This window comes from Ranitomeya imitator, chromosome 5 (genome assembly GCF_032444005.1).
Source record: "Ranitomeya imitator isolate aRanImi1 chromosome 5, aRanImi1.pri, whole genome shotgun sequence".
Taxonomy (NCBI): Eukaryota; Metazoa; Chordata; class Amphibia; order Anura; family Dendrobatidae; genus Ranitomeya; species Ranitomeya imitator.
This window is the reverse complement of record NC_091286.1, coordinates 529,427,250-529,448,149: the sequence shown is the minus strand read 5'-3', so window position 1 is coordinate 529,448,149 and position 20,900 is coordinate 529,427,250. Positions and strand designations below refer to the sequence as shown.

Genomic DNA, 20,900 nt, shown 5'->3' with positions numbered 1-20,900 from the left:
TCTGCTGACGTTCCGGAGGAGGACCAGCTAGGAGCACAACTGTCATCTGTTTGGAGGAGAGTGAAACAGCGCTTGCTGAGCGTGGGTGCTAGGTACAAATGAGTGGCTGACAGTAGACGTGTGCCAGGTCCGGACCTGAGTGTGGGTGATTGGGTGTGGTTGTCCACAAAAAAACATAAAGCTCAAAGTACCATCCCTGAAATTAGTTCCAAAGTTTATTGGTCCATTTAGGGTCGCCGCCATCATTAACCCGGTAGCCTACCGATTGGAGCTTCCTACTGTATATAAAATACACAACGTGTTTCACAGATCTCTGTTAAAGAAGGTGGTGGGTTCCGTGGACGTGGTGCCGATGCCACCTCCTGTCTTGGTGGATGGCAATTTGGAGTTTGAAGTCTCCAAGGTGGTTGACTCTCATATAGTGCGCCACACATTACAGTACATGGTACACTGGTGTGGTTATGGACCAGAGGAGAGGTCTTGGGTACCAGCTTCGGACATACATGCGGACCGGCTGGTCAGTATGTTTCACCGCCTCCATCCGGACAAGCCGGGTCCTATAAGTCATGAGGGCCCTGGGGTCCCTCGTAGAAGGCAAGGTACTGTCATGTCGGACGCTATTCACAATAGGGCATCCGACAGACAGCGGTAATTCCACATTTGTCCATTATACGCTCAGTGTCGCCAGCTAGATTTTATCCAGGTTATCCAGGGTTAATCTAGCTGGTAATTTGGTTGGAGGCTGGGTCACGCCCGTGGCCTTTAAATAGTCATTCTGGACTTTGGGCGTCGCCGATTATAGCTTGTGTCTTGTGCCTGGTGATCTCGGTCTGGAGTGGTGGTCTAGGAGTTGAAGTATCGTATCTGGTGGTGTATTATCCTTTGTCATATTTCTTCTTCCTATATTTGTGTTTATTTCTGCCCTGTGCACATTATAGTGTTTTCCTGTGTGTCTGCGGTGTGGTGCGTTTTCAGTTTTCCCTGTCTGTACTTTCTGTGTAGGTTGGTGTGTGGTCTTATCACTGGGTGGCGGGTGGAGGTTTCAGCATAGGGCTGAAACAGGAGTCAGGGTCAGGCCTTGCAGCCCAGACAAGCACACCATCAGTGTAAATTCTGGGAGAGGGACAGACAGGGTTTTCCCTAGTCTGAGGGATATCGCAGGGGCCCGGGTAATCAGCTTTAGTCTACCCAATGCCCCCGTGACAGTTTTACCGCGTTTTTGGTGCGTTTTTTCCGGACATTTCCCAATGTATTATATAGTGGGAAATCTGCAAAAAAAACGGCAAAATTAATGAACAGGCTGCGTTTTTTACTGCGATGCGTTTTTTTCACAAAAATTGCGGAATTCATTCTAAATGATGGGATGCATAATGTATGCTGTTTTTTTTGCAGTTTTATAGCGTTTTTATACCAAAAAAACGCGAAAAATCAGCAACATGTGCACACAGCTTAAATCTCCTTGGAGGATCTCTTCGGAGTGGTGCAATCGCATAGAGTAAATTCATAAAACATCAAAGATGAAAAGAATAGGAGCACTCCGCGATCCTTATTGATGAATGTTTTTAATCCATTACAAAAATAACATTGTTACAAGCGGAGGTGCAAGTGAGTTTTTCCAGGTGGTACAAGAGATCTGATGGACTATGGCTGTTTCAAGCCTTTCTGGCGCTTCTGCGGGTCCATAATCATCAATGAGGATCGGGTGAGTGCTGCTATTCTTTTCATCTTTGATGTTTTATCTCTTCTTCCATATTCCTGGGTTACGAGGTGCGCTCTTACTTGAGTGACAATTTAATACAGCAGCATAGTTGTTCTGTTGGCCATAACTGTGCACTCCCGGTTGCTGTATGAGGCAACTTTGAACCTGCAGCATCGCAAGTGCAGTAAAACTGAGGATAGGCAGGACTAAGAGCTCACATTGCTTTCCAGCCTCAGTGCACTGCTTATAAGCCCAATGAGAAAGAGGGTACGCTCTGCACATATTCGGCCACCGATTTTGCCAGTCCCATTGGGAACAAGCAGCAAATAAAACAAATAAAACTTGTACAAGCAGGGATGCAGCATCAATAGTAAAAAGATGTAATGTTAAAAATAATAAAAAAACAAAAAACCTGCTAGTCTCAACTTCCGTCGTCGGACGGTGCGCTTGTGCCGGCCGCCATCTTCCGTTCCCAGGATGCATTGCGAACTTACCCAGAAGACTTAGCGGTCTCGCGAGACCGCTAAGTCATCTGGGTTATTTCGCAATGTATCCTGGGAACGGAGGATGGCGGCCGCATCGCACAGCTTTGCTGGATCCCAGGGGTGAATATATAACTATTTTTATTTTAATTATTATTTTTTAACAGGGATATGGTGCACACTGCTAAATACTGCATGGGCAGTGCTATATACCTACGTGTCTGGGCAATATACTAAGTGACTGGCCAATATACTAAGTGACTGGCCAATATACTACGTGACTGGGCAATATACTACGTGACTGGGCAATATACTACGTCGCTGGGCAATATACTACGTCGCTGGGCAATATACTGCGTCGCTGGGCAATATACTACGTGACTGGGCAATATACTACGTGACTGGGCAATATACTACGTGACTGGGCAATATACTGCGTGACTGGGCAATATACTACGTCGCTGGGCAATATACTACGTGGCTCTGTGCTGAATACTACGTCGCTGGACAATATACTACGTGGCTGGGCAATATACTACGTGGCTGGGCCATATACTACGTAACTGGGCAATATACTACGTGACTGGGCAATATACAACGTGACTGGGCAATATACTACGTGACTGGGCAATATACTATGTGACTGGGCAATATACTATGTGACTGGGCAATATACTACGTGACTGGGCAATATACTACGTGACTGGGCAATATACTACGTGACTGAGCAGTATACTACGTGACTGAGCAATATACTACGTGACTGGGTAATATACTGTGTGACTGGGCAATATACTACGTGACTGGGCAATATACTACGTGACTGGGCAATATACTGTGTGACTGGGCAATATACTATGTGACTAGGCAATATACTACGTGACTGGGCAATATACTACGTGGTTGGGCAATATACTCGTACTACGTGGCTGGGCAATATACTACATGGACGTGCATATTCTAGAATACCCGATGCATTAGAATCGGGCCACCATCTAGTAAATAATAAGTGAGTACACTAAATACAAATGGACTGTCATACATAATAAGTGAGTACACTGTATACTAAGACTGTGCTATACATAAGTGAGTACACTATATACTAAGGGACTGTACTATACATAAGTGAGTACACTATATACTAAGAGACTGCTATACATAATAACTGTGTACTAAGGAACTGTACCTGTTTAATTTGCACTGCTCAAAAAATTAAAGGGAATACTAAAATTCCACATCCTAGATATCACTTAATTAAATATTCCAGTTGTAAATATTTGTTCATTACATAGTGGAATGTATTAAGAACAATAAAACCTAAAAATGATCAACGTAAGTCACAACTAATATCCCACGGACCTCTGGAGTTGAAATGATGCTCAAAATCAAAGTGGAAAATGAAGTTACAGGCTGATCCAAGTTCAGTGGAAATGCCTTAAGACAAGGAAATGATGCTCTGTAGTGTGTGTAGCCTCCTCGTGCCTGTATGACCTCCCTACAAAGCCTGGGCATGCTCCTGATGAGATGGCGGATGGTCTCCTGACGGATCTCCTCCCAGACCTGGACTAAAGCATCCGCCAAATCCTAGACAGTCTGTGGTGCAACATGACGTTGGTGGATGGTGCGAGACATGATGTCCCAGATGTGTTCAATCGGATTCAGGTCAGGAATGGGCAGGCCAGTCCATTGCTTCAGTGCCTTCATCTTGCAGGAACTGCTGACACACTCCAGCCACATGAGCTCTGGCATTGTCCTGCATTAGGAGGAACCCAGGGCCAACTCCAACAGCATATGATCTTGCAAGAGGTCTGAGGTACCTAATGGCAGTCAGGCTACCTCTGGCGAGCACATGGAGGGTTGTGCGGCCCTCCAAAGAAATGCCACCTCACGCTATAACTGACCCACTGCCAAACCGGTCATGCTGAAGAATGTTGCAGGCAGCAGATCGCTCTCCACGGCGTCTCCAGACTCTGCCACGTCTGTCACATGTGCTCAGTGTGAACTTGCTTTAATCTGTGAAGAGCACAGTGCGCTAGTGGCGAATTTGCAAATCCTGGTGTTGTGTGGCAAATGTCAAGCGTCCTGCAACGGTGTTGGGATGTGAGCACGGTGTCGGGCACGGAGACCATCCTCATGGAGTCGGTTTCTAACCGTTTGTGCAGACACATGCACATTTGTGGCCTGCTGGAAGTCATTTTGCAGGGCTCTAGCAGTGCTTCTCCTGTTCCTCCTTGCACAAAGGCTGAGGTAGTGGTCCTGCTGCTGGGTTTCCGTCCTACAGCCCCCTCCACGTCTTCTAGTGTACTGGCCTGTCTCCTGGTAGCGCCTCCAGCCTCTGGACACTATGCTGACAGACACAGCAAACCTTCTTGCCACAGCTCGCATTGATGTGCCATCTTGGATGAGCTGTACTATCTGAGCCATTTGTGTGGGTTGTAGAGTCCGTGTCATGCTACCACGAGTGTGAAAGCACAACCAACATTCAAAAATGACCAAAACATCAGCCAGAAAGCATTGGTACTGAGATGTGGTCTGTGGTCCCCACCTGCAGAACCACTCCTTTATTGAGTGTGTCATGATAATTGTCAATAATTTCCATCTGTTGTCTATTCCATTTGCAAACAGTGTTGCTTTCTAAGTGGACAGTTTGATTTCACAGAAGTTTGATTTACTTGGAGTTATATTCTGTTGTTTAAGTGTTCCCTTTATTTTTTTGAGCAGTGTATATACTAAGGGACTGTGCTATACATAAGTGAGTACACTATGTATGACTGGTCAGCTCATCTTTGATACACCCAGAAAGGCCCTCCTAGAAGATGGCCACCAGAGCCTTGTTATTCCAGACGAGTTCAGATGAGAGAGTACAGAAACATACAGAATACCAGAACACTGTTAGTTCTCCCTGACGCAGCCAGAGTAGAGAAGAGGATGCGCGACCAGGCACATTGAAAACCCTCCTGAAGGCCTCTAGAAATGACTGTAGGTTCTCGCTTAGGGAATTGATCCATGCCAATGCCTCGCCAGTGAGATGGGACACTTTGGCACTATCTACACTGTAGTGATGTGCGAAGAGTTTGAAGTGTAGCATGTCATGATCCCAATGGCAGGGGATCACCAAAGGACAAGCACAGATACAAACAAGCTCTAGGGCGATGGAACCTGAGCTGACCGCGACCCTGAACCTAACACACAAATAAAAGTAGCCGGGGAACGTGCCTACGATGATCCTAGACGTCTCGCTCCAGCCGAAGATCTAACTTCCCCTATTAGTAGAAACACAGACCTCTCTTGCCTCCAGAGAAATCCCCCACAGAAATAGCAGCCCCCCACATATAATGACGGTGAAATGAGAGGAAAGCACATACGCAGTATGAAAACAGTTTCAGCAAAATGAGGCCCGCTAAAGCTAGATAGCAGAGGATACAAAAGTGAACTGCGCGGTCAGCGAAAAACCCTTCAAAAAACCATCCTGAAATTACTTGAACTCATGTGCCAACTCATGGTACATGAGGAGCAATTTCAGCCCACTAGAGCAACCAGCAGCAAGAATCACATATCTGCAGGCTGGACTAAAAACCAAATAAAGCAAAACACCAAAACAGGAAAATCCAAACTTAGCTTGACCAGAAGGTTCTAGGAGCAGGGAGCAGAGGTAACAAGACACACTGGATACATTGATAACCGGCGAGGAAATGCCAGCAAAGCCAGGTTAAATAGGAAACTCCCATATGCTGATGGATCAGGTGGAACCCAGAAACCCAGGAAAGACAAGTCACCCAGTACCATCAGTAACCACCAGAGGGAGCCCAAAAACAGAACTCACAACAGTAGCATACACTGATTAATGATCCCCCACATAGAGCTGGATTCCCGCCATAGCGTAAGAGGGCATGCGGCCGGGGACCAAAACTAGCAAAATGTTGAGGCACATTAGGTAGTTGCAGCTTGAGCGGATGCAGGTGCATCCAGAGATTACAGCGTGTCCTCTCAGGTGTTCAGTGTACACAGGTAGGGCAGGATCTTGTCCTGTTGGTCTTTCTGGCGAGAGACCTCCTAGTACATGTCTGAGATGGGGACGCCTGAGAGTCGGCAGATCTCATGGCCTGTGCAAACTGTAATGGGCTGAGTGTTGGAACCACATGCCATGATTCAAGGAGAGCCTGTAGGGGTGTGACTGGGTGCCTCACCAAGTACAACCTCGGATGCATGGCGGCTTATGATAACGCGATTTTGCGAGAACTAAGCGAGGCGGGACCAGGTGCTACTCCAGGACTGACCTTGGGTAGATGGCAGCTGACTTCCAAGGGACCAAACTCATGAAGAGCCAGGGATAGTTGACTTTGCAAGTACCAGCGAGCATGGATGATTGACAGGCAGGCGGGTATGGCTGATAGACATGCATTCTTTTAGCCGGTAAGCAGGTTGTCAGACACGGCTAATAGATAGGCTTTCGGGCACGGCTAATAGACAGGCATACGAACACTGGGACCTGAGAACTAAGAAGAGTGTTATGAAACAAACTTACAATGTTGCACAGGCACTTCCTACTTAGTGGAGGTATCTTAAATATTACGTGTTGCCCAGCCATTGGCTAGGGACACTTTAGGAAGGCACATTCTGTCCCTCTAAGGCGCCGTGATCACGCGCGTTCCCTAAGCACAATGCCTTGGTATCTGTCAGCAGTGCGCTGACCCCAGGCAGCCACAGATGAATGAGGATGGAGCCTAGGACTGCAGCGGTGAGTATGTTGACATCTCTACTGGTGGAAAGAGGCAGAGTGCAGAGACGCCGGATCTATGGAAGGGACAGCAGAAGAAGGAGAGGGAGGTGCGGGGCTGTGGCAGTGAGATCGCAGGCATCATGGCCGTGAAAGAGGGTGCAGAGATGCCGACGTTGCAGGGGAAAACACTTTTTCGCACAACTGTTTGTGTCCCCGATCCTTGCACGACATTCTAGCTTGGATGTTTCTGATCACGTTGGGACCAATGACACCAACCTTTTTTAGCACGGATTTCTATGACAAAGTGTATGATAATTTTGAAAAAGCTTTTTCAATTACAAGAACTTTAATGCTCTTGTATAAAGAGTTCCTTCTTTTTGTACAAGAGCATTAATATCTAAAGATCATCTTTCAGTCTGAAATTATTCATTATTGTATCTTCAGGGTTGGAGTGTTATTTCTTTAGAAATGCAAATCGACATCTACAGATACCTGCTTGATTAATGATTGTTAAGTGTTTGATAACAAGAGAATAGTAGGTCAGCTTCTGAAAAGTAAAGGCAATGTTTCTCATGGTGTAATAATGATTATAGCTATAAAGATGGTATTATTATAAATATTAATGTTAGACATTAAACATATTCAGTGTGTCAGACTTAGGCTACACTATCAGTATTTGGTCAGTATTTTACATCCGTATTTGTAAGCCAAAACCAGGAGTGGGTGATAAATGCAGAAGTGGTGCATATGTTTCTATTATACTTTTCCTTTATTTGTTCCGCTCCTGGTTTTGCCTTACAAATACTGATGTAAAATACTGACAATACTGATGTGTGACGGCAGCCTTAGTCATGTGTGTTAGCATAAATGTAGTAGGCTCCTCATTTCTGTTCGTATTGAAAATAATAGTGTTCTAGATCTTTCCATAACAGAAATTAAAGTGTCCAGCGATCCTTTTAACTATAATGGGGTTTGTCTGGTTTCCGTCATGGTGTCTGTCCATTAACAATCTTTCTTCCAGATGTCCCAAATAATCTGAAGTGGGAATATAACTTTACCCCAGTCCTCTACAGTCCAATTCCTGCACTTCCGTCAAAGTTACTTTCTCCGATCAAGATTCCCTCAGACTGTTTGGGACATCTGGATGAATGATTGTCCAGAGAAAAAAAGGCAAGCACTACAAGGAGTCTCGTGTCATGCAAACAAGAAAGCATCCTGAGACCATTCGCGTGTGGGGTTGTGTTTTATCAAAGGGAGTGAGGTCACTCACAATATTGCCCAAGAACACTGCCATGAATACAGAATAATGTCCGAGCAACTTCTCCCAACCATCCAGGAGCAATTTCTTGATGAACAATGCTTATTTCAGCATGAAGGAGACCATGTAACAAGGCAAAGGCTATAACAAAGTTGCACGGTAAACAAAACTTTGAAATTTTGCATCCATGGCAAGGAAACACCTCAGATCGGAATCCCTTTGAGAGCCTGAGGTTAATCTTCAAAAAGTGGTTGGAGAAACAAAAGCACAGAAATTGTGATAAACTCAAAGCACTGATTAGATAAGAATTGTTTGTCATTAGGGTACCGTCACACAGTGCAATTTTCATCGCTACAACAGTACGATCCGTGACGCTCCAGCATCGTAACAATATCGCTCCAGCGTCGTAGACTGCTGTCACACTTTGCAATCTACGACGCTGGAGCGATAATTTCATGACGTATGTGCGATGTAGAAGCCGTTGGTTACTATGCGCACATCGTATACGATATATGTTACACCATGCGATCATGCCGCCACAGCGGGACACTAGACGACGAAAGAAAGTTTCAAACGATCTGCTACGACGTACGATTCTCAGCGGGGTCCCTGATCGCAGGAGCGTGTCAGACACTGCGATATCATAACTATATCGCTCGAACGTCACGAATCGTGCCGTCGTAGCGATCAAAATTGCACTGTGTGACGGTACCCTTAGTCAGGATTTGGACAAGAAGTTGATATCCCGCATGCCAGAGAGAATTGCAAAAGTTTTGAAAAATAAGAATCAACACTGTAAATATTGAGTCATTACATTAAATTGATGAATTTGTCAGAAATCAATACTTGAGGCAGCAGAATAATACTATCACTAAATTTCCCCCATATTGAAAGATGTTAGTCTAGACTTTAAGACAAAACTTCCTTTGGTGCAGGAACTCTGGTGGTGTTTATATTCTGGAGAGATGATTCAGAATGTCATCTATAATTATATACTGTCCCATCACCGTGCATGACAAATGATTGCACCAGATAGCACAGAGCGGTTGGTGTTCATGGAGGCTGATAAGGAAGGCAGTTGGTTCTAGAGCGAAATTTCAAGGAAAGTTAGGTTTTTTTTACTTTTCCATATACGGTAAGTACCGTATGTTTCAGGTGAGGTCTTATACTTTGAAAACCATTTGAATGAGTTGTGGGATGTTGACCCACTGTAAGGAGATAGACCGAACCATGTCTATATGCATGCCTGAAACAGAAAAAAGGGCTGCGTCCTCTGTTTCCGGGGGAAGCTTCGGGGAGGCGGACCTTCCTCTGCAGCCAAGGGGAAGTATTGGCAAGACAGGGCTTCCTGCTGACAGGAGGGGGTGGGGAGAACCGTTGGAGAGCACGCAGCATCGGTTAATAAAAGGGAGAAAAGCATGCGATGCCGGGCAGTGAGACACTGGCGCAGAGCAACGCGGAGGGCAGCTCATAGGAGAGCAGTGAGCTGTGCCCTGGCCTGCCCCTTCCCCCACCTGAGAGTACCAGGTTTGTGACAGGCCGTGCTGCTACTGTTCAATAGGAAAGTAGCTGTAGTGCTTGGGGGGATTAGTATGCCATCGGAGCCACGCAGAGCTATGTGCACAGAGCAGAGCCTGGGTGGTAAAGCTGAGCGATAAGTTGGGTGCAGTGTTTGCTGACAGGACAGAGCATGCCGTGCATACAGCCGAACCCGACAGTACTCCTTCACATAGGCCCACCGCTGATGAACTACTAGGCGACAGACTCACGCCATCCTATGTGACTGGAGGACATGCAGACATGACATCGGGAACTCTATCAGGTGTGCAACGCCAAGAGAGGCAGGTGACTAGGTCTGAGCCAGCCACCCAGGACCAGTATACACCGCAGAGCAAGTCTCGTTCCAGCGGTTTCATAGGTTTGACTCAGTACCGTGCCAGAAACACGTGGGCACGAGAAAGTAACTGTCTCCTCAAAGAGTACGCCAAGACGTCACGCGCCGCTGCTGTCGGTGCCACCGTTGGATCTCCGTCCGTCACAGACTTCACATGCCGCTGCTGTTGGTGTCACCGTTGGAACGCTGAGATGCCGCACAGAAAAAGACTACAGTTCCACCTTTCTAGTTACTGAACTATCTTTAGTCCCTGTCCCTATCTGCCCCTGTCCAGTTCCGTTCCACTCCTACCCTGTAACCTGTCACTACCCTGCAATCTATCACTCCACTGCAATCTATCACTCCCCGCTTGGAGTGTCATTTGTTGTTAAATAAAACTGTTAACTCTTGATCTGCCTCCTGTCCATGACAACATCCCGTGTTCCTGCGATTTCTACACCACCATAATTGTGGGATATTGTCCATTTGAAAGTGTGAATTTTTCATCTAATTTTTCATTTGTTCTCACCAGCTCGATCTAATGTGATCTAGGATTTTGTGCCATGCTTTGTCTGAGAAGGCATCTCACAGTCTGGAAACCCTCCAAACATTAATACAGTCAAGCTGGCATCAGTTGCAAATGGCAAATGTTGTTGATAAAAATTTCCTGAAACAGATGTTCAGATTTTATTGCTGCATGGTAATTTGGGTTTTGAGGTTTGGCCCATCTATCCATTAAATCTTTGGATGGCATGAAACTCAATTTCAACTCTGCAATTTGCTTGTGCTTGATTGTTTTTTTTTGTGAAGGCTTGGGTCATTCTTACCCCTCTCAGTATGAAATGATAGAATTACAAGTTCTAGTCTTCCCATCTGGACATGGTCGTCTTCTGTCCCAGCGGTTAATTATTCCCATGCTCTTATATTCCAATTTCACCTTTCTTTATGCTGCTATTTTTTCACAGTTTAGTCTATCTGCCATTCCCTATTGCGTTTTACTTTTCATGTGTTATACAAATTCTTAGTTTATTAGCTTTTTAATCATATACTGCTACGAAACGAAGTAGAATGAAGTAGCACAATGTACCCCATTGTGTAAGAAGACATAGAAGAAGTCGATGGAATTTTTTCCAATATGAAACAGGTTCAACTCGCTCTCATGCTAAAAGGGAGCCCATTGTGGATAATAGTAGGACAGTAACAGAATAACTAAAAGCAAGAGTAAAAATTAAATAAAATGTAACAGGTGCGATATAAGGAGTGGAGGAGGTAAGAAAAGGGTTGCCTTTTGGGAGGTCTATTTGGAAGCTGCTTACACATCTATAGGCTGTAACTAGTGATGAGCGAGTTGTACTCGTTGCTCGGGTTTTACCGAGCACGCTCGGGTGACCTCTGAGTATTTGTTAGTGCTCCGTGATTTAGTTTTCCTCGGCAGCTGAATGATTTACAGCTACTAGCCAGGCTGAGTACATGTGGGGGTTGCCTGGTTGCTAGGGAATCCCCACATGTACTCAGCCTGGCTAGTAGCTGTAAATCATTCAGCTGCCGGTGATAAAAACAAAATCTCTGAATAGTCATAAATACTTGGATGTCACCCGAGCAACGAGTACACTCGCTCATCACTAGCTGTAACCATAGATCTTATTCTTTTTACCACTGCGTTAAATATTTAAAGTTTATAATTGTTACCGTATATACTCGAGTATAAGCCGACCCGAGTATAAGCCGACCCCCCTAATTTTGCCACAAAAAACTGGGAAAACTTAGTGACTCGAGTATAAGCCTAGGGTGGAAATGCAGCAACTACCGGTGAATTTCAAAAATAAAAATAGATACCAATAAAAGTAAAATTAATTGAGACATCAGTAGCTGCGTTCATATATCCCCATATCTGCCCCATACTGTGCTCTGCTGCGTTCATATATCCCCATATCTGCCCCATACTGTGCTCTGCTGCGTTCATATATCCCCATATCTGCCCCATACTGTGCTCTGCTGTGTTCATATATCCCCATATCTGCCCCATACTGTGCTCTGCTGCGTTCATATATCCCCATATCTGCCCCATACTGTGCTCTGCTGTGTTCATATATCCCCATATCTGCCCCATACTGTGCTCTGCTGCGTTCATATATCCCCATATCTGCCCCATACTGTGCTCTGCTGCGTTCATATTGCCCCACAGATGCTCGGTATATGTCTGTGCCATGGCCGCTGCTGCTGCAATAAAAAAAAAAAAAGCCATACTCACCTCGCTGATTGCAGCTCCCAGCGTCCGGTCCCGGCGTCTCTCTGCACTGACTGATCAGGCAGAGGGTGCCGCGCACACTAGTGCGTCATCGCGCCCTCTGACCTGAACAGTCAGAGCGCAGATAGACGCCGGGAAGATGGATCGGCGCCCGGCGGCTGGAACGTGGACAGGTGAATATAACATACTCACCTAGTCCTGGCGATCCTCGCGCTGTCCCCGCCTGTCACAGCTGTCTTCGGTGCCGCAGATTCTTTCTCTATCAGCGGTCACCGTCACCGCTGATTAGAGAAATGAATAGGCGGCTCCACCCCTATGGGAGGTGGAGCCGCCTATTCATTTTTCTAATGAGCGGTCCCACGTGACCGCTGAAGAGGGGAAGAAGCTGCAGCGCTGAAGCCCGTGGGACGGCAGGGACAGCGCGAGGATCGCTGGGACTAGGTGAGTATACCTCAGCGCCCTCTCCCCCTCACCCGCCGACCCCACCGCTACTGTGACTCGAGTATAAGCCGAGGGGGGCACTTTCAGCCCAAAAATTTGGACTGAAAATCTCGGCTTATACTCGAGTATATACGGTATTTCCTAGATTTAAAGTGCTAATAATGGGTTATGTTTCTGCTATAGACAGAACAACAAAGGAGAGGATTAAGATGTAACTTTTAGTAAGAGGGATGCCTCCAAAATATCAGCACACTAAAAACTATAACTACAGGAATGAGGAAATACTATTACTAAGCAGTAATGGGGAATGTAGTGGTAATGTTCCCCACAGTGGACCCAAACCAAATTGGTAATTGATGTCAGACAATAAAGAGAAGTCTTCTGGTAGTACTAATAATCCGCACACTGAAGTTACACAAAGCAGCAGTGCATGTCAAGCCGGTCAGTTAGGGAGCCTGGTACAAATAAGTTGTCATGTCAATTTACAACTACAGTCAAAAGCATATAGCATCAGCAATAAACAGGTGTAAAACAAACAGGGAAACAAAAAAAAAATTCAGGACCCAAAAAGAAATTAAAATCTCACCTAATCCTTTAGTGGTTGTGTGCATTCATCGCAGGATCATCTCAGCAGAGACAGAAGACATAAGAGTGTCCAAGTGTGTATCTTTCACTCACGTAAACCAAGTCCTCATTCCTTGTGCCAACGTGTTTTGTCGGAGATGACCGACTCCTTCATCAGATGCACATGTTTTCTGTGAATAGACATCAGGACTAAGGATGCAGCACAGTGGAATGGCGGAACAGCGCTGTGTCATGGCGCCATACCACTGGCGGCAGTGTCCACGTTTGGACCCGCTCCCCCAGCATGTTAAGGGATTGTCCCGCCACATGGAATAAAGGACATTAACCTTTTGTAAGAAGCAATGGGGAGTGCTGTTTCTTTTTTCAATATTGAACAAACTTGGTCTTCAACACATTTTCTTGCACCACCTAGCTCGTCATTCTGTGGTATGATTTATATTAAAGACTGATTCAGACTGCAGTCAACAGGTTGATGTTTTTCTGTTTTGTTTTTCACTTTTTGCTAGTGTTCCACGATACCACTGCGCTGCACCCTTATTCCTGATGCCTATTCACAGAAACCATGTGCATCTGATGAAGGTCAATAGGGCTGACCCGTTTTGCATATTCTGTGAGACGATCTTTTGATAAAGAAATCATTAGCATTTCGAGCATAATATTATTCCAATTTACATTATACCCTACGTTACTGTTCATGCAGAGATAGCTGTCAATCACTGAGTAGGACCGCCCACTGGACTCGCATACATGAAATCACTAGGAATTTCAATTAATAAAATGCAGGTTATGCTGAATATTTTTCCCACAAACCTATATATCATACTGTTCAGCTTCTCATTCTTTAAATCGTGCTGCACACAGATCTGGCTGCATCTACAACATGAGAGGTTCCCTTTAAGAGAGTAGAAGCACTCTATGTAAGGACTCATTCAGACGTGCCTGATTATTCTTGTAGTTAAAAACGTGAACCGTTGTTAATCATCTGTGAAAACAGGACAATGCCGACAATAACGGCAGCCTACGTCCAATTACACACTAAAGTGATCTTTATACACATATGCTATATTCTTGTTTATTATAACTTCTTATGTATTAAATTAACCAAACAAGTTATATGTAAAACTATAAATTACTTTAAGTTCTGACAACTCTGGGGTTTGTTTAAGTTCCGTTATCAAATTCCTTAACACGTTTATTAGGACGTCTTACTTTCTCCTCTGAATTTGTGAAAATACCTGTAATTAGTTATTTTTTCCTGAGAATTAAATATGCTATATTTATCTACATTTTATTTGTAATTTAAATGAACTTCAGAGGGGCTAAAAATGTCAGGCTTAATGTTTAACCTGTGCATAATTCCTGACATTAACATTTATAGAGCATAGCAAAGCGCACAGTCAAGTGTCCTTTTCTTGCCTCATTAACGTCTCGTTAGCAGCATGGGCCATTGCACATGATAGTGCTATTATGGAAACAGACATCTAGGATAATACAGCCCTGATCGCTTTCTATGGAGGCTACGCTGTGATTAACGACTGTTGAAGTTGGCGCCATTAAATGTTAGGAACTTGGCTTGGTGAACCTTAACCTAAAGGGAATTTATTTAGGGTTGTAAAATTGTTGAAAATTGAAGGACAAGTGAGCAGAGGATGTCAGGAACTCTGCACAGACCCACACTTGTTACAGGCGGGTTTTCATCTTCATTTGTCTGATTTATTGAATATTAGTACATGAATGTGACTACATCAAGGACTTGGCTTGTCATCATAGAAAGGCCACTGGCGGGGATCCAGCTGTGATACATTTCCATTGCTGTAATTCTCCTTGTCATGGTGTAATTATTAAACTAATTGCTCTGCTGTGTTTTTTTTTTCAGTAACGGTTCTGGCAATTTTCCATGAATTGCATGTGGATACTGACCTGTACACTCTCCTTTTTGGAGAGAGTGTCCTCAACGATGCTGTTGCTATTGTCCTCACATAGTAAGTAACGTGCCCTCTATGTAAATTTTTACTCTCATTTTATCCATTTATCAAACTCAATCTTATAGATTCCAGTGGGATCAAAGACAAAATTGGCTGGAGTTTCTATGTTGTACCCATGATTGCGGAGGTTTCCTCTGGTACTGTGTCCCCACTCCACACTCCAAAAAACATCCTGATAGGTTATTTGTCCCTAGTGTGGATGTCTGAGATGGGGAACTAATGTAAGCGCTGTCGGGGACAAGGACTGATGTGAATGGTAACAGTCTCTGTACAGTACTGGTGAATATGTTGTCACTACTTAAGCAACTAGTAATAAAAATACTAATGTTTTGCACAGCCGTCAAATTTCTAAAGGACTAAAAAAGTCCCAACTCTTCCATGTGCTTCAGAGAATAAGGGCCATTTCTACTCATTTGTTTTGCATTAAACCCAATGGCAACTCACATTCTACAGAGCTAAATAGCGTCTAAACATGTTCACGTTCTGCTGAAAATCTGATGTTCCAGCATAAGCATGGTAAAAATTGGTTGCCCCTGGCATACAATATGGGTGCATTTACGTTGGCCAAGAATGGGACAAACTAAGCAAGTTGCCAATTATCAAAAAATTGTAATCAATCCTTATGGAGAATGAGAATGCATGATTGCTGCTAGGTTTATTTTTCTCAGAAACCAATAATTGTTTCCGAAAAAACTAGACTAGACTAGTTTATCCTCTCCCCAGGTCGGCTTCTCCCAGCGCCACTTCAGGTGATTGACAAGTCTTTTCCATAGCGAGAGACTTGTCAATCATATGACATGACTCTGGGAACAGCCGCTGGTGCCAGACTTGTCTCGTCTCTGGCTATGATCCTGGGACGGATCTTTTAACAATATTTTGCAGCCAGGCTCTGATTCATTCCGCCGTGGTTTGGGCTGCATGAATGAAGTGACCGGTTCCCTTTAAGGCTGCTTTCACACATCAGGTTTTTGGTTTCAGGCACAATCCGGCAGTTTCAGGCACAATCTGGATCAGTTTTTTTCTGATGCCTGATCCGTTTTTCCCCATAGAGTTGTATTACTGCCGGATTGTGCCTGAAGGACATGCGTTTCATCCGTTTTGTGCGGGATCCGTCCCTTCAGGCTTTTTTTTGCTGGATGCAAAAAACGTCTCCTGCAACGTTTTTTTGTGTCCGGCGAAAAAGCCTGAAGGGACGTTTCCGGCAATAAACGCATGGAACTGATGTGTGAAAGAACATTTCCGGCGACCGAATCCGTTTTTAACACACTGAGCATGCCCAGAAGTCAGTCAGTCTCTCTCTCTCTCTCAATTCAATTCAATTCAATTCAATTCAGCTTTATTGGCAGGACTAAGTACGTGTTAGCATTGCCAAAGCATATGGTAAAAATACGGGGGTGGGGGAGGGAGGCATATAGAGGTCCAGGGTATATCAAATTCCTTTTAGAGGATAGGGGATGTTTCCAGGGTGGGGTATAGGAGTCCATGACATATCAGGCTCTTTAGTCGGGGGATAGGGATATGTCCAGTGTTGGGGTACGGGAGTCTATGACATATCAGGCTCCTCTTAGTCTGTGGCAGGCACTGACATATTCCGCTGCTACGGCCACTGCACTTTCCTCTTCCCCCAGTATTATCGGTAGTTTCTCTTCCTCCTCCTTGGAGGTGAAGTCTGGGAGGAGATCAGACAATCTCTTGAGGTGAGTGTCCCTCACTGCGGAGTATTTGGGGCACCTCAGCAGGAAGTGGGCCTCATCCTCCACGGCCTCCTGGGGGCACTGCTGGCAGAGTCTGCTCTCTCCGGGCTTGTAGTTCTGTCAGTGCCGTCCGGATTCGATGAGTAGACTGTGGGCGCTCAGTCTGTACCGGCTCAGGATCTGTCGATCTTTGGGGTTTTCTAGTTTCTCTAGATATGGGGCCAGTTTGTACTCCCTCTGTAGATTCCGGTATATTGTCAGTTTCTTGGATTTGTTTATGTCGTCTCTCTCTCTCTTTCCTCAAAAAATATGCGCAGTACATAGAGCCGGATCCAGCTAAAAAACGGATCCGGTGCATCAGTTTGCATCCGTTTTTTCACTGTTTACACCGGATCCGTTTTTTAGCAAATTTGCCGGATTGCGCCTGAAACCAAAAACCTGATGTGTTTTGTTTCAGCCTAAGTGAATTTTCTATAGTAATTTCAGAAATGAATAGAAGAAAATTTTAAATTGTAATTATGAATACCGTAATTTACAAAGAAAAAAACCCAAAACATTCATTTCTGCACTTAGATAAACAAGTACCGTGATTAGGACAGGGAGTATTGAACCCGTAATTTAAACATACAAATCCTGAGATGTTGAGCCATCCATACTTGTTGTTCTTCACATTATGTCATTCTTCGTTAGTCCGCAGAGATACAGGAGCATCTTAGGCTACTTTCACACTAGCGTTGTACTCTGCCCGTTGCAGTGCATCGGCCCGACGTACCGACGCATACTGTGGAAGCGCCGCACAACGGGGGGAAAAATGCATCCGCTGCCTCATTGTGAGTTGCAGGGAGGTGGGGGTGGAGCTAATAAAAAATGTTGCAAGCAACGTTTTTTTGTTCGGACGGTCCGCCACAACACGATGCAACCGTCGCACGACGGTTGCGACGTGTGGCAATGCGTCGTTAATGTTAGTCTATGGGGAAAAAACGCATCCTGCAGACATCTTTGCAGGATGCGTTTTTTCCCCAAAACGATGCATTGCGACGCAATGCAAACGACGCTAATGTGAAAGTAGCCTTAGCTTTCCTCCCTCAGTCTCGAGGATCAGGATATTTCCTTTTGTAATTAGATGTTCTTTTCAGCTTGCTTAAATGATTTTTTTGATGCTATGTTGCTTTTATTCCATTAAGTCTGCATTTACTTTTCTTAGAACTGAACTTGTAAAAGCACAATGTTTATTGTAAGTGTAACATGTATTTATTTAGTGGTGTGTTTTAATTAGTGTCATTTTGTATACATACATTTTTCCACTGATTTTCAATTCCTGTAGAGGGTCTTATAGTAACAATACCGTATCTGGAGCTGCATTTTGAAAAAAACAAAAAAAACACCAAGAAGCAAAACTTCTAACTAATGAGTTATACATTTTGCTTTACACTTCAAAGTAAACCTGGTCACAAAAAAAGGTAAACAAGTAAAACCAACCTAGTAATGTCATTTTATCACAGTCAATGGATGACACGTGTGAGATTGAGGCGTTTGTCCATACGAACCTGAGTGTTTAATCTGGAATTTTTGATTAAGCGCTTCCTTTAAAAGAAGAAAAAAACAACAAAACAATACAATGCCAGTAACTAAAGTTTTCTCAATCATAAAAACAAGATAGGAACCATTTACTGACGCAGATGGTGAGTTCACAAAGGTCCAGAGCTTTGGGCCGTCCCCCAAGAAGGGTAGCATTCATTCAGTGCCAGGCCGGCTGGTGCCAGCATTTAATGCCTCTGCATTGTGCCGTCTGCATTGGAAATGAGCAAACAAAATATCTGCTTGTTAAGTTCTCCTTCTAAAAACCAGAAATTATTCTTCTTCTATCCAAACCTTGTGTAACATAAGGAAGTGAAGACTGATGCACCATAGAATGCAGCTCCCGGTACAATTGCTAGAGCTAATTTCTAGTGATTTTCTAAATAGAGAGCACAGAATGCTACATATGTGTAGGTGGTTAATGCAACCAAATCAGAAAATGTAACTATATCAATTTACATAATCAGTTTTAATAAAACAAACATAATCTCTGCCTGTTACATGGCAGGCTGTAATGCACAAAACTCCCCAATTATTTGTTCTTGTGATACCATAAATCAAATGCCACTGGTAAAAGGACTACAACCACTGAGAGTAATGATGGGTAAAAGTTGTCCAGGGGTGTAACAAGTATTCCTCTGAATGTAATTAGTCTTTTTACTTTTTTTTTATTTTTTTTTTACAACGATGAAGAGAAAAATTCCGTTTAATGAAAGTATGCAGGCTCCCTTCTATGTCCTTTACCTTCCCAATCCCACCTATAAATGACAGATCTCTCAGATTCAAGATTCAAAGAAGCTTTATTGGCAGGACCAAATACACATCAGTTTTGCCAAAGCAAGTGTATAAAGGCAATAGGGATAGGGACTGTGGGGATGTTGGGTAGGAGCTGTAGGGAAGGTGGATGGGGGCAGGTCCATTGTGAGGGCTATAGTCCATGGCATAGGGGAGGTGGATGGGGCAGATCCATTGTGGGGGCTATAGTCCATGGCATAGGGGAGGTGGATGGGGGCAGATCCATTGTGGGGGCTATAGTCCATGGCATAGGGGAGGTGGATGGGGGCAGATCCATTGTGGGGGCTATAGTCCATGGCATAGGGGAGGTGGATGGGGGCAGATCCAGGGTGGGGGCTATAGTCCATGGCATATGGGAGGTGGATGGGGCAGATCCATTGTGGGGGCTATAGTCCATGGCATAGGGGAGGTGGATGGGGGCAGATCCAGGGTGGGGGCTATAGTCCATGGCATATGGGAGGTGGATGGGGCAGATCCATTGTGGGGGCTATAATCCATGGCATAGGGGGGGTGGATGGGGCAGATCCATTGTGGGGGCTATAGTCCATGGCATAGGGGAGGTGGATGGGGGCAGATCCATTGTGGGGGCTATAGTCCATGGCATAGGGGAGGTGGATGGGGGCAGATCCAGGGTGGGGGCTATAGTCCATGGCATATGGGAGGTGGATGGGGCAGATCCATTGTGGGGGCTATAGTCCATGGCATATGGGAGGTGGATGGGGGCAGATCCATTGTGGGGGCTATAGTCCATGGCATAGGGGAGGTGGATGGGGGCAGATCCATTGTGGGGGCTATAGTCCATGGCATAGGGGAGGTGGATGGGGGCAGATCCAGGGTGGGGGCTATAGTCCATGGCATAGGGGAGGTGGATGGGGGCAAATCCATTGTGGGGGCTATAGTCCATGGCAGGGGAGGTGGATGGGGCAGATCCAGGTTGGGGGCTATAGTCCATGGCATAGGGGAGGTGGATGGGGCAGATCCATTGTGGGGGGCTATAGTCCATGGCATCATAGTTCTTTCTCGCAGTCTATGACATTCGCTCACATACCGCGCTGCTATCTCCACTGCGCTCTCTTCTTCTCCCAGCAGGATATATGTTTTCTCTTCCTCCTTCATGGTGATGAAGTCTGGGAAGAGATGTGAGAGTCTCCTGAAGTGAGTGTCCCTCACTGCTGAGTATTTGGGGCAGTGTAGCAGGAAGTGGGTTTCGTCCTCTATGGCCTCCTGGTCGCAGTGTTGGCACAGTCTTTCCTCCCTGGGCTTGTAGCTCTGCCTGTGTCGGCCACATTCGATGGCCAGACTGTGGGCACTGAGTCTATATCGGCTCAGGATCTGGCGGTCTCTGGGGTCCGGGAGTTTCTCCAGATATGGGGCCAGTCTGTAGTCTCTCTGTAGGCTCTGGTACATGGTCAGTTTCTGTGAGCTGTTGATATCATTCTTCCAGTCACTGACATACCTCTCCTGGCCTTCGTCTGCCATCTTCCTAATTCCGGGTTTTGTCAGGTTGTTGTGATTGGTGTTCTGGTCCGGTTGGGTTTGGCT

At 45.1% G+C, this 20,900-nt stretch overlaps 1 protein-coding gene across 1 annotated transcript in view; it reads left to right on the top strand.

Annotated features, from left to right (window-relative positions):
* The window catches only part of SLC9A9 (solute carrier family 9 member A9), a 1,444,260-nt gene that overhangs the window by 205,235 nt on the left and 1,218,125 nt on the right, over positions 1-20,900 (top strand). The window contains exon 6 of the mRNA XM_069768082.1: positions 15,183-15,288. Within this exon, the coding sequence (XP_069624183.1) occupies positions 15,183-15,288 (106 nt within the window). The remainder of the gene's footprint in view (positions 1-15,182; positions 15,289-20,900) is intronic.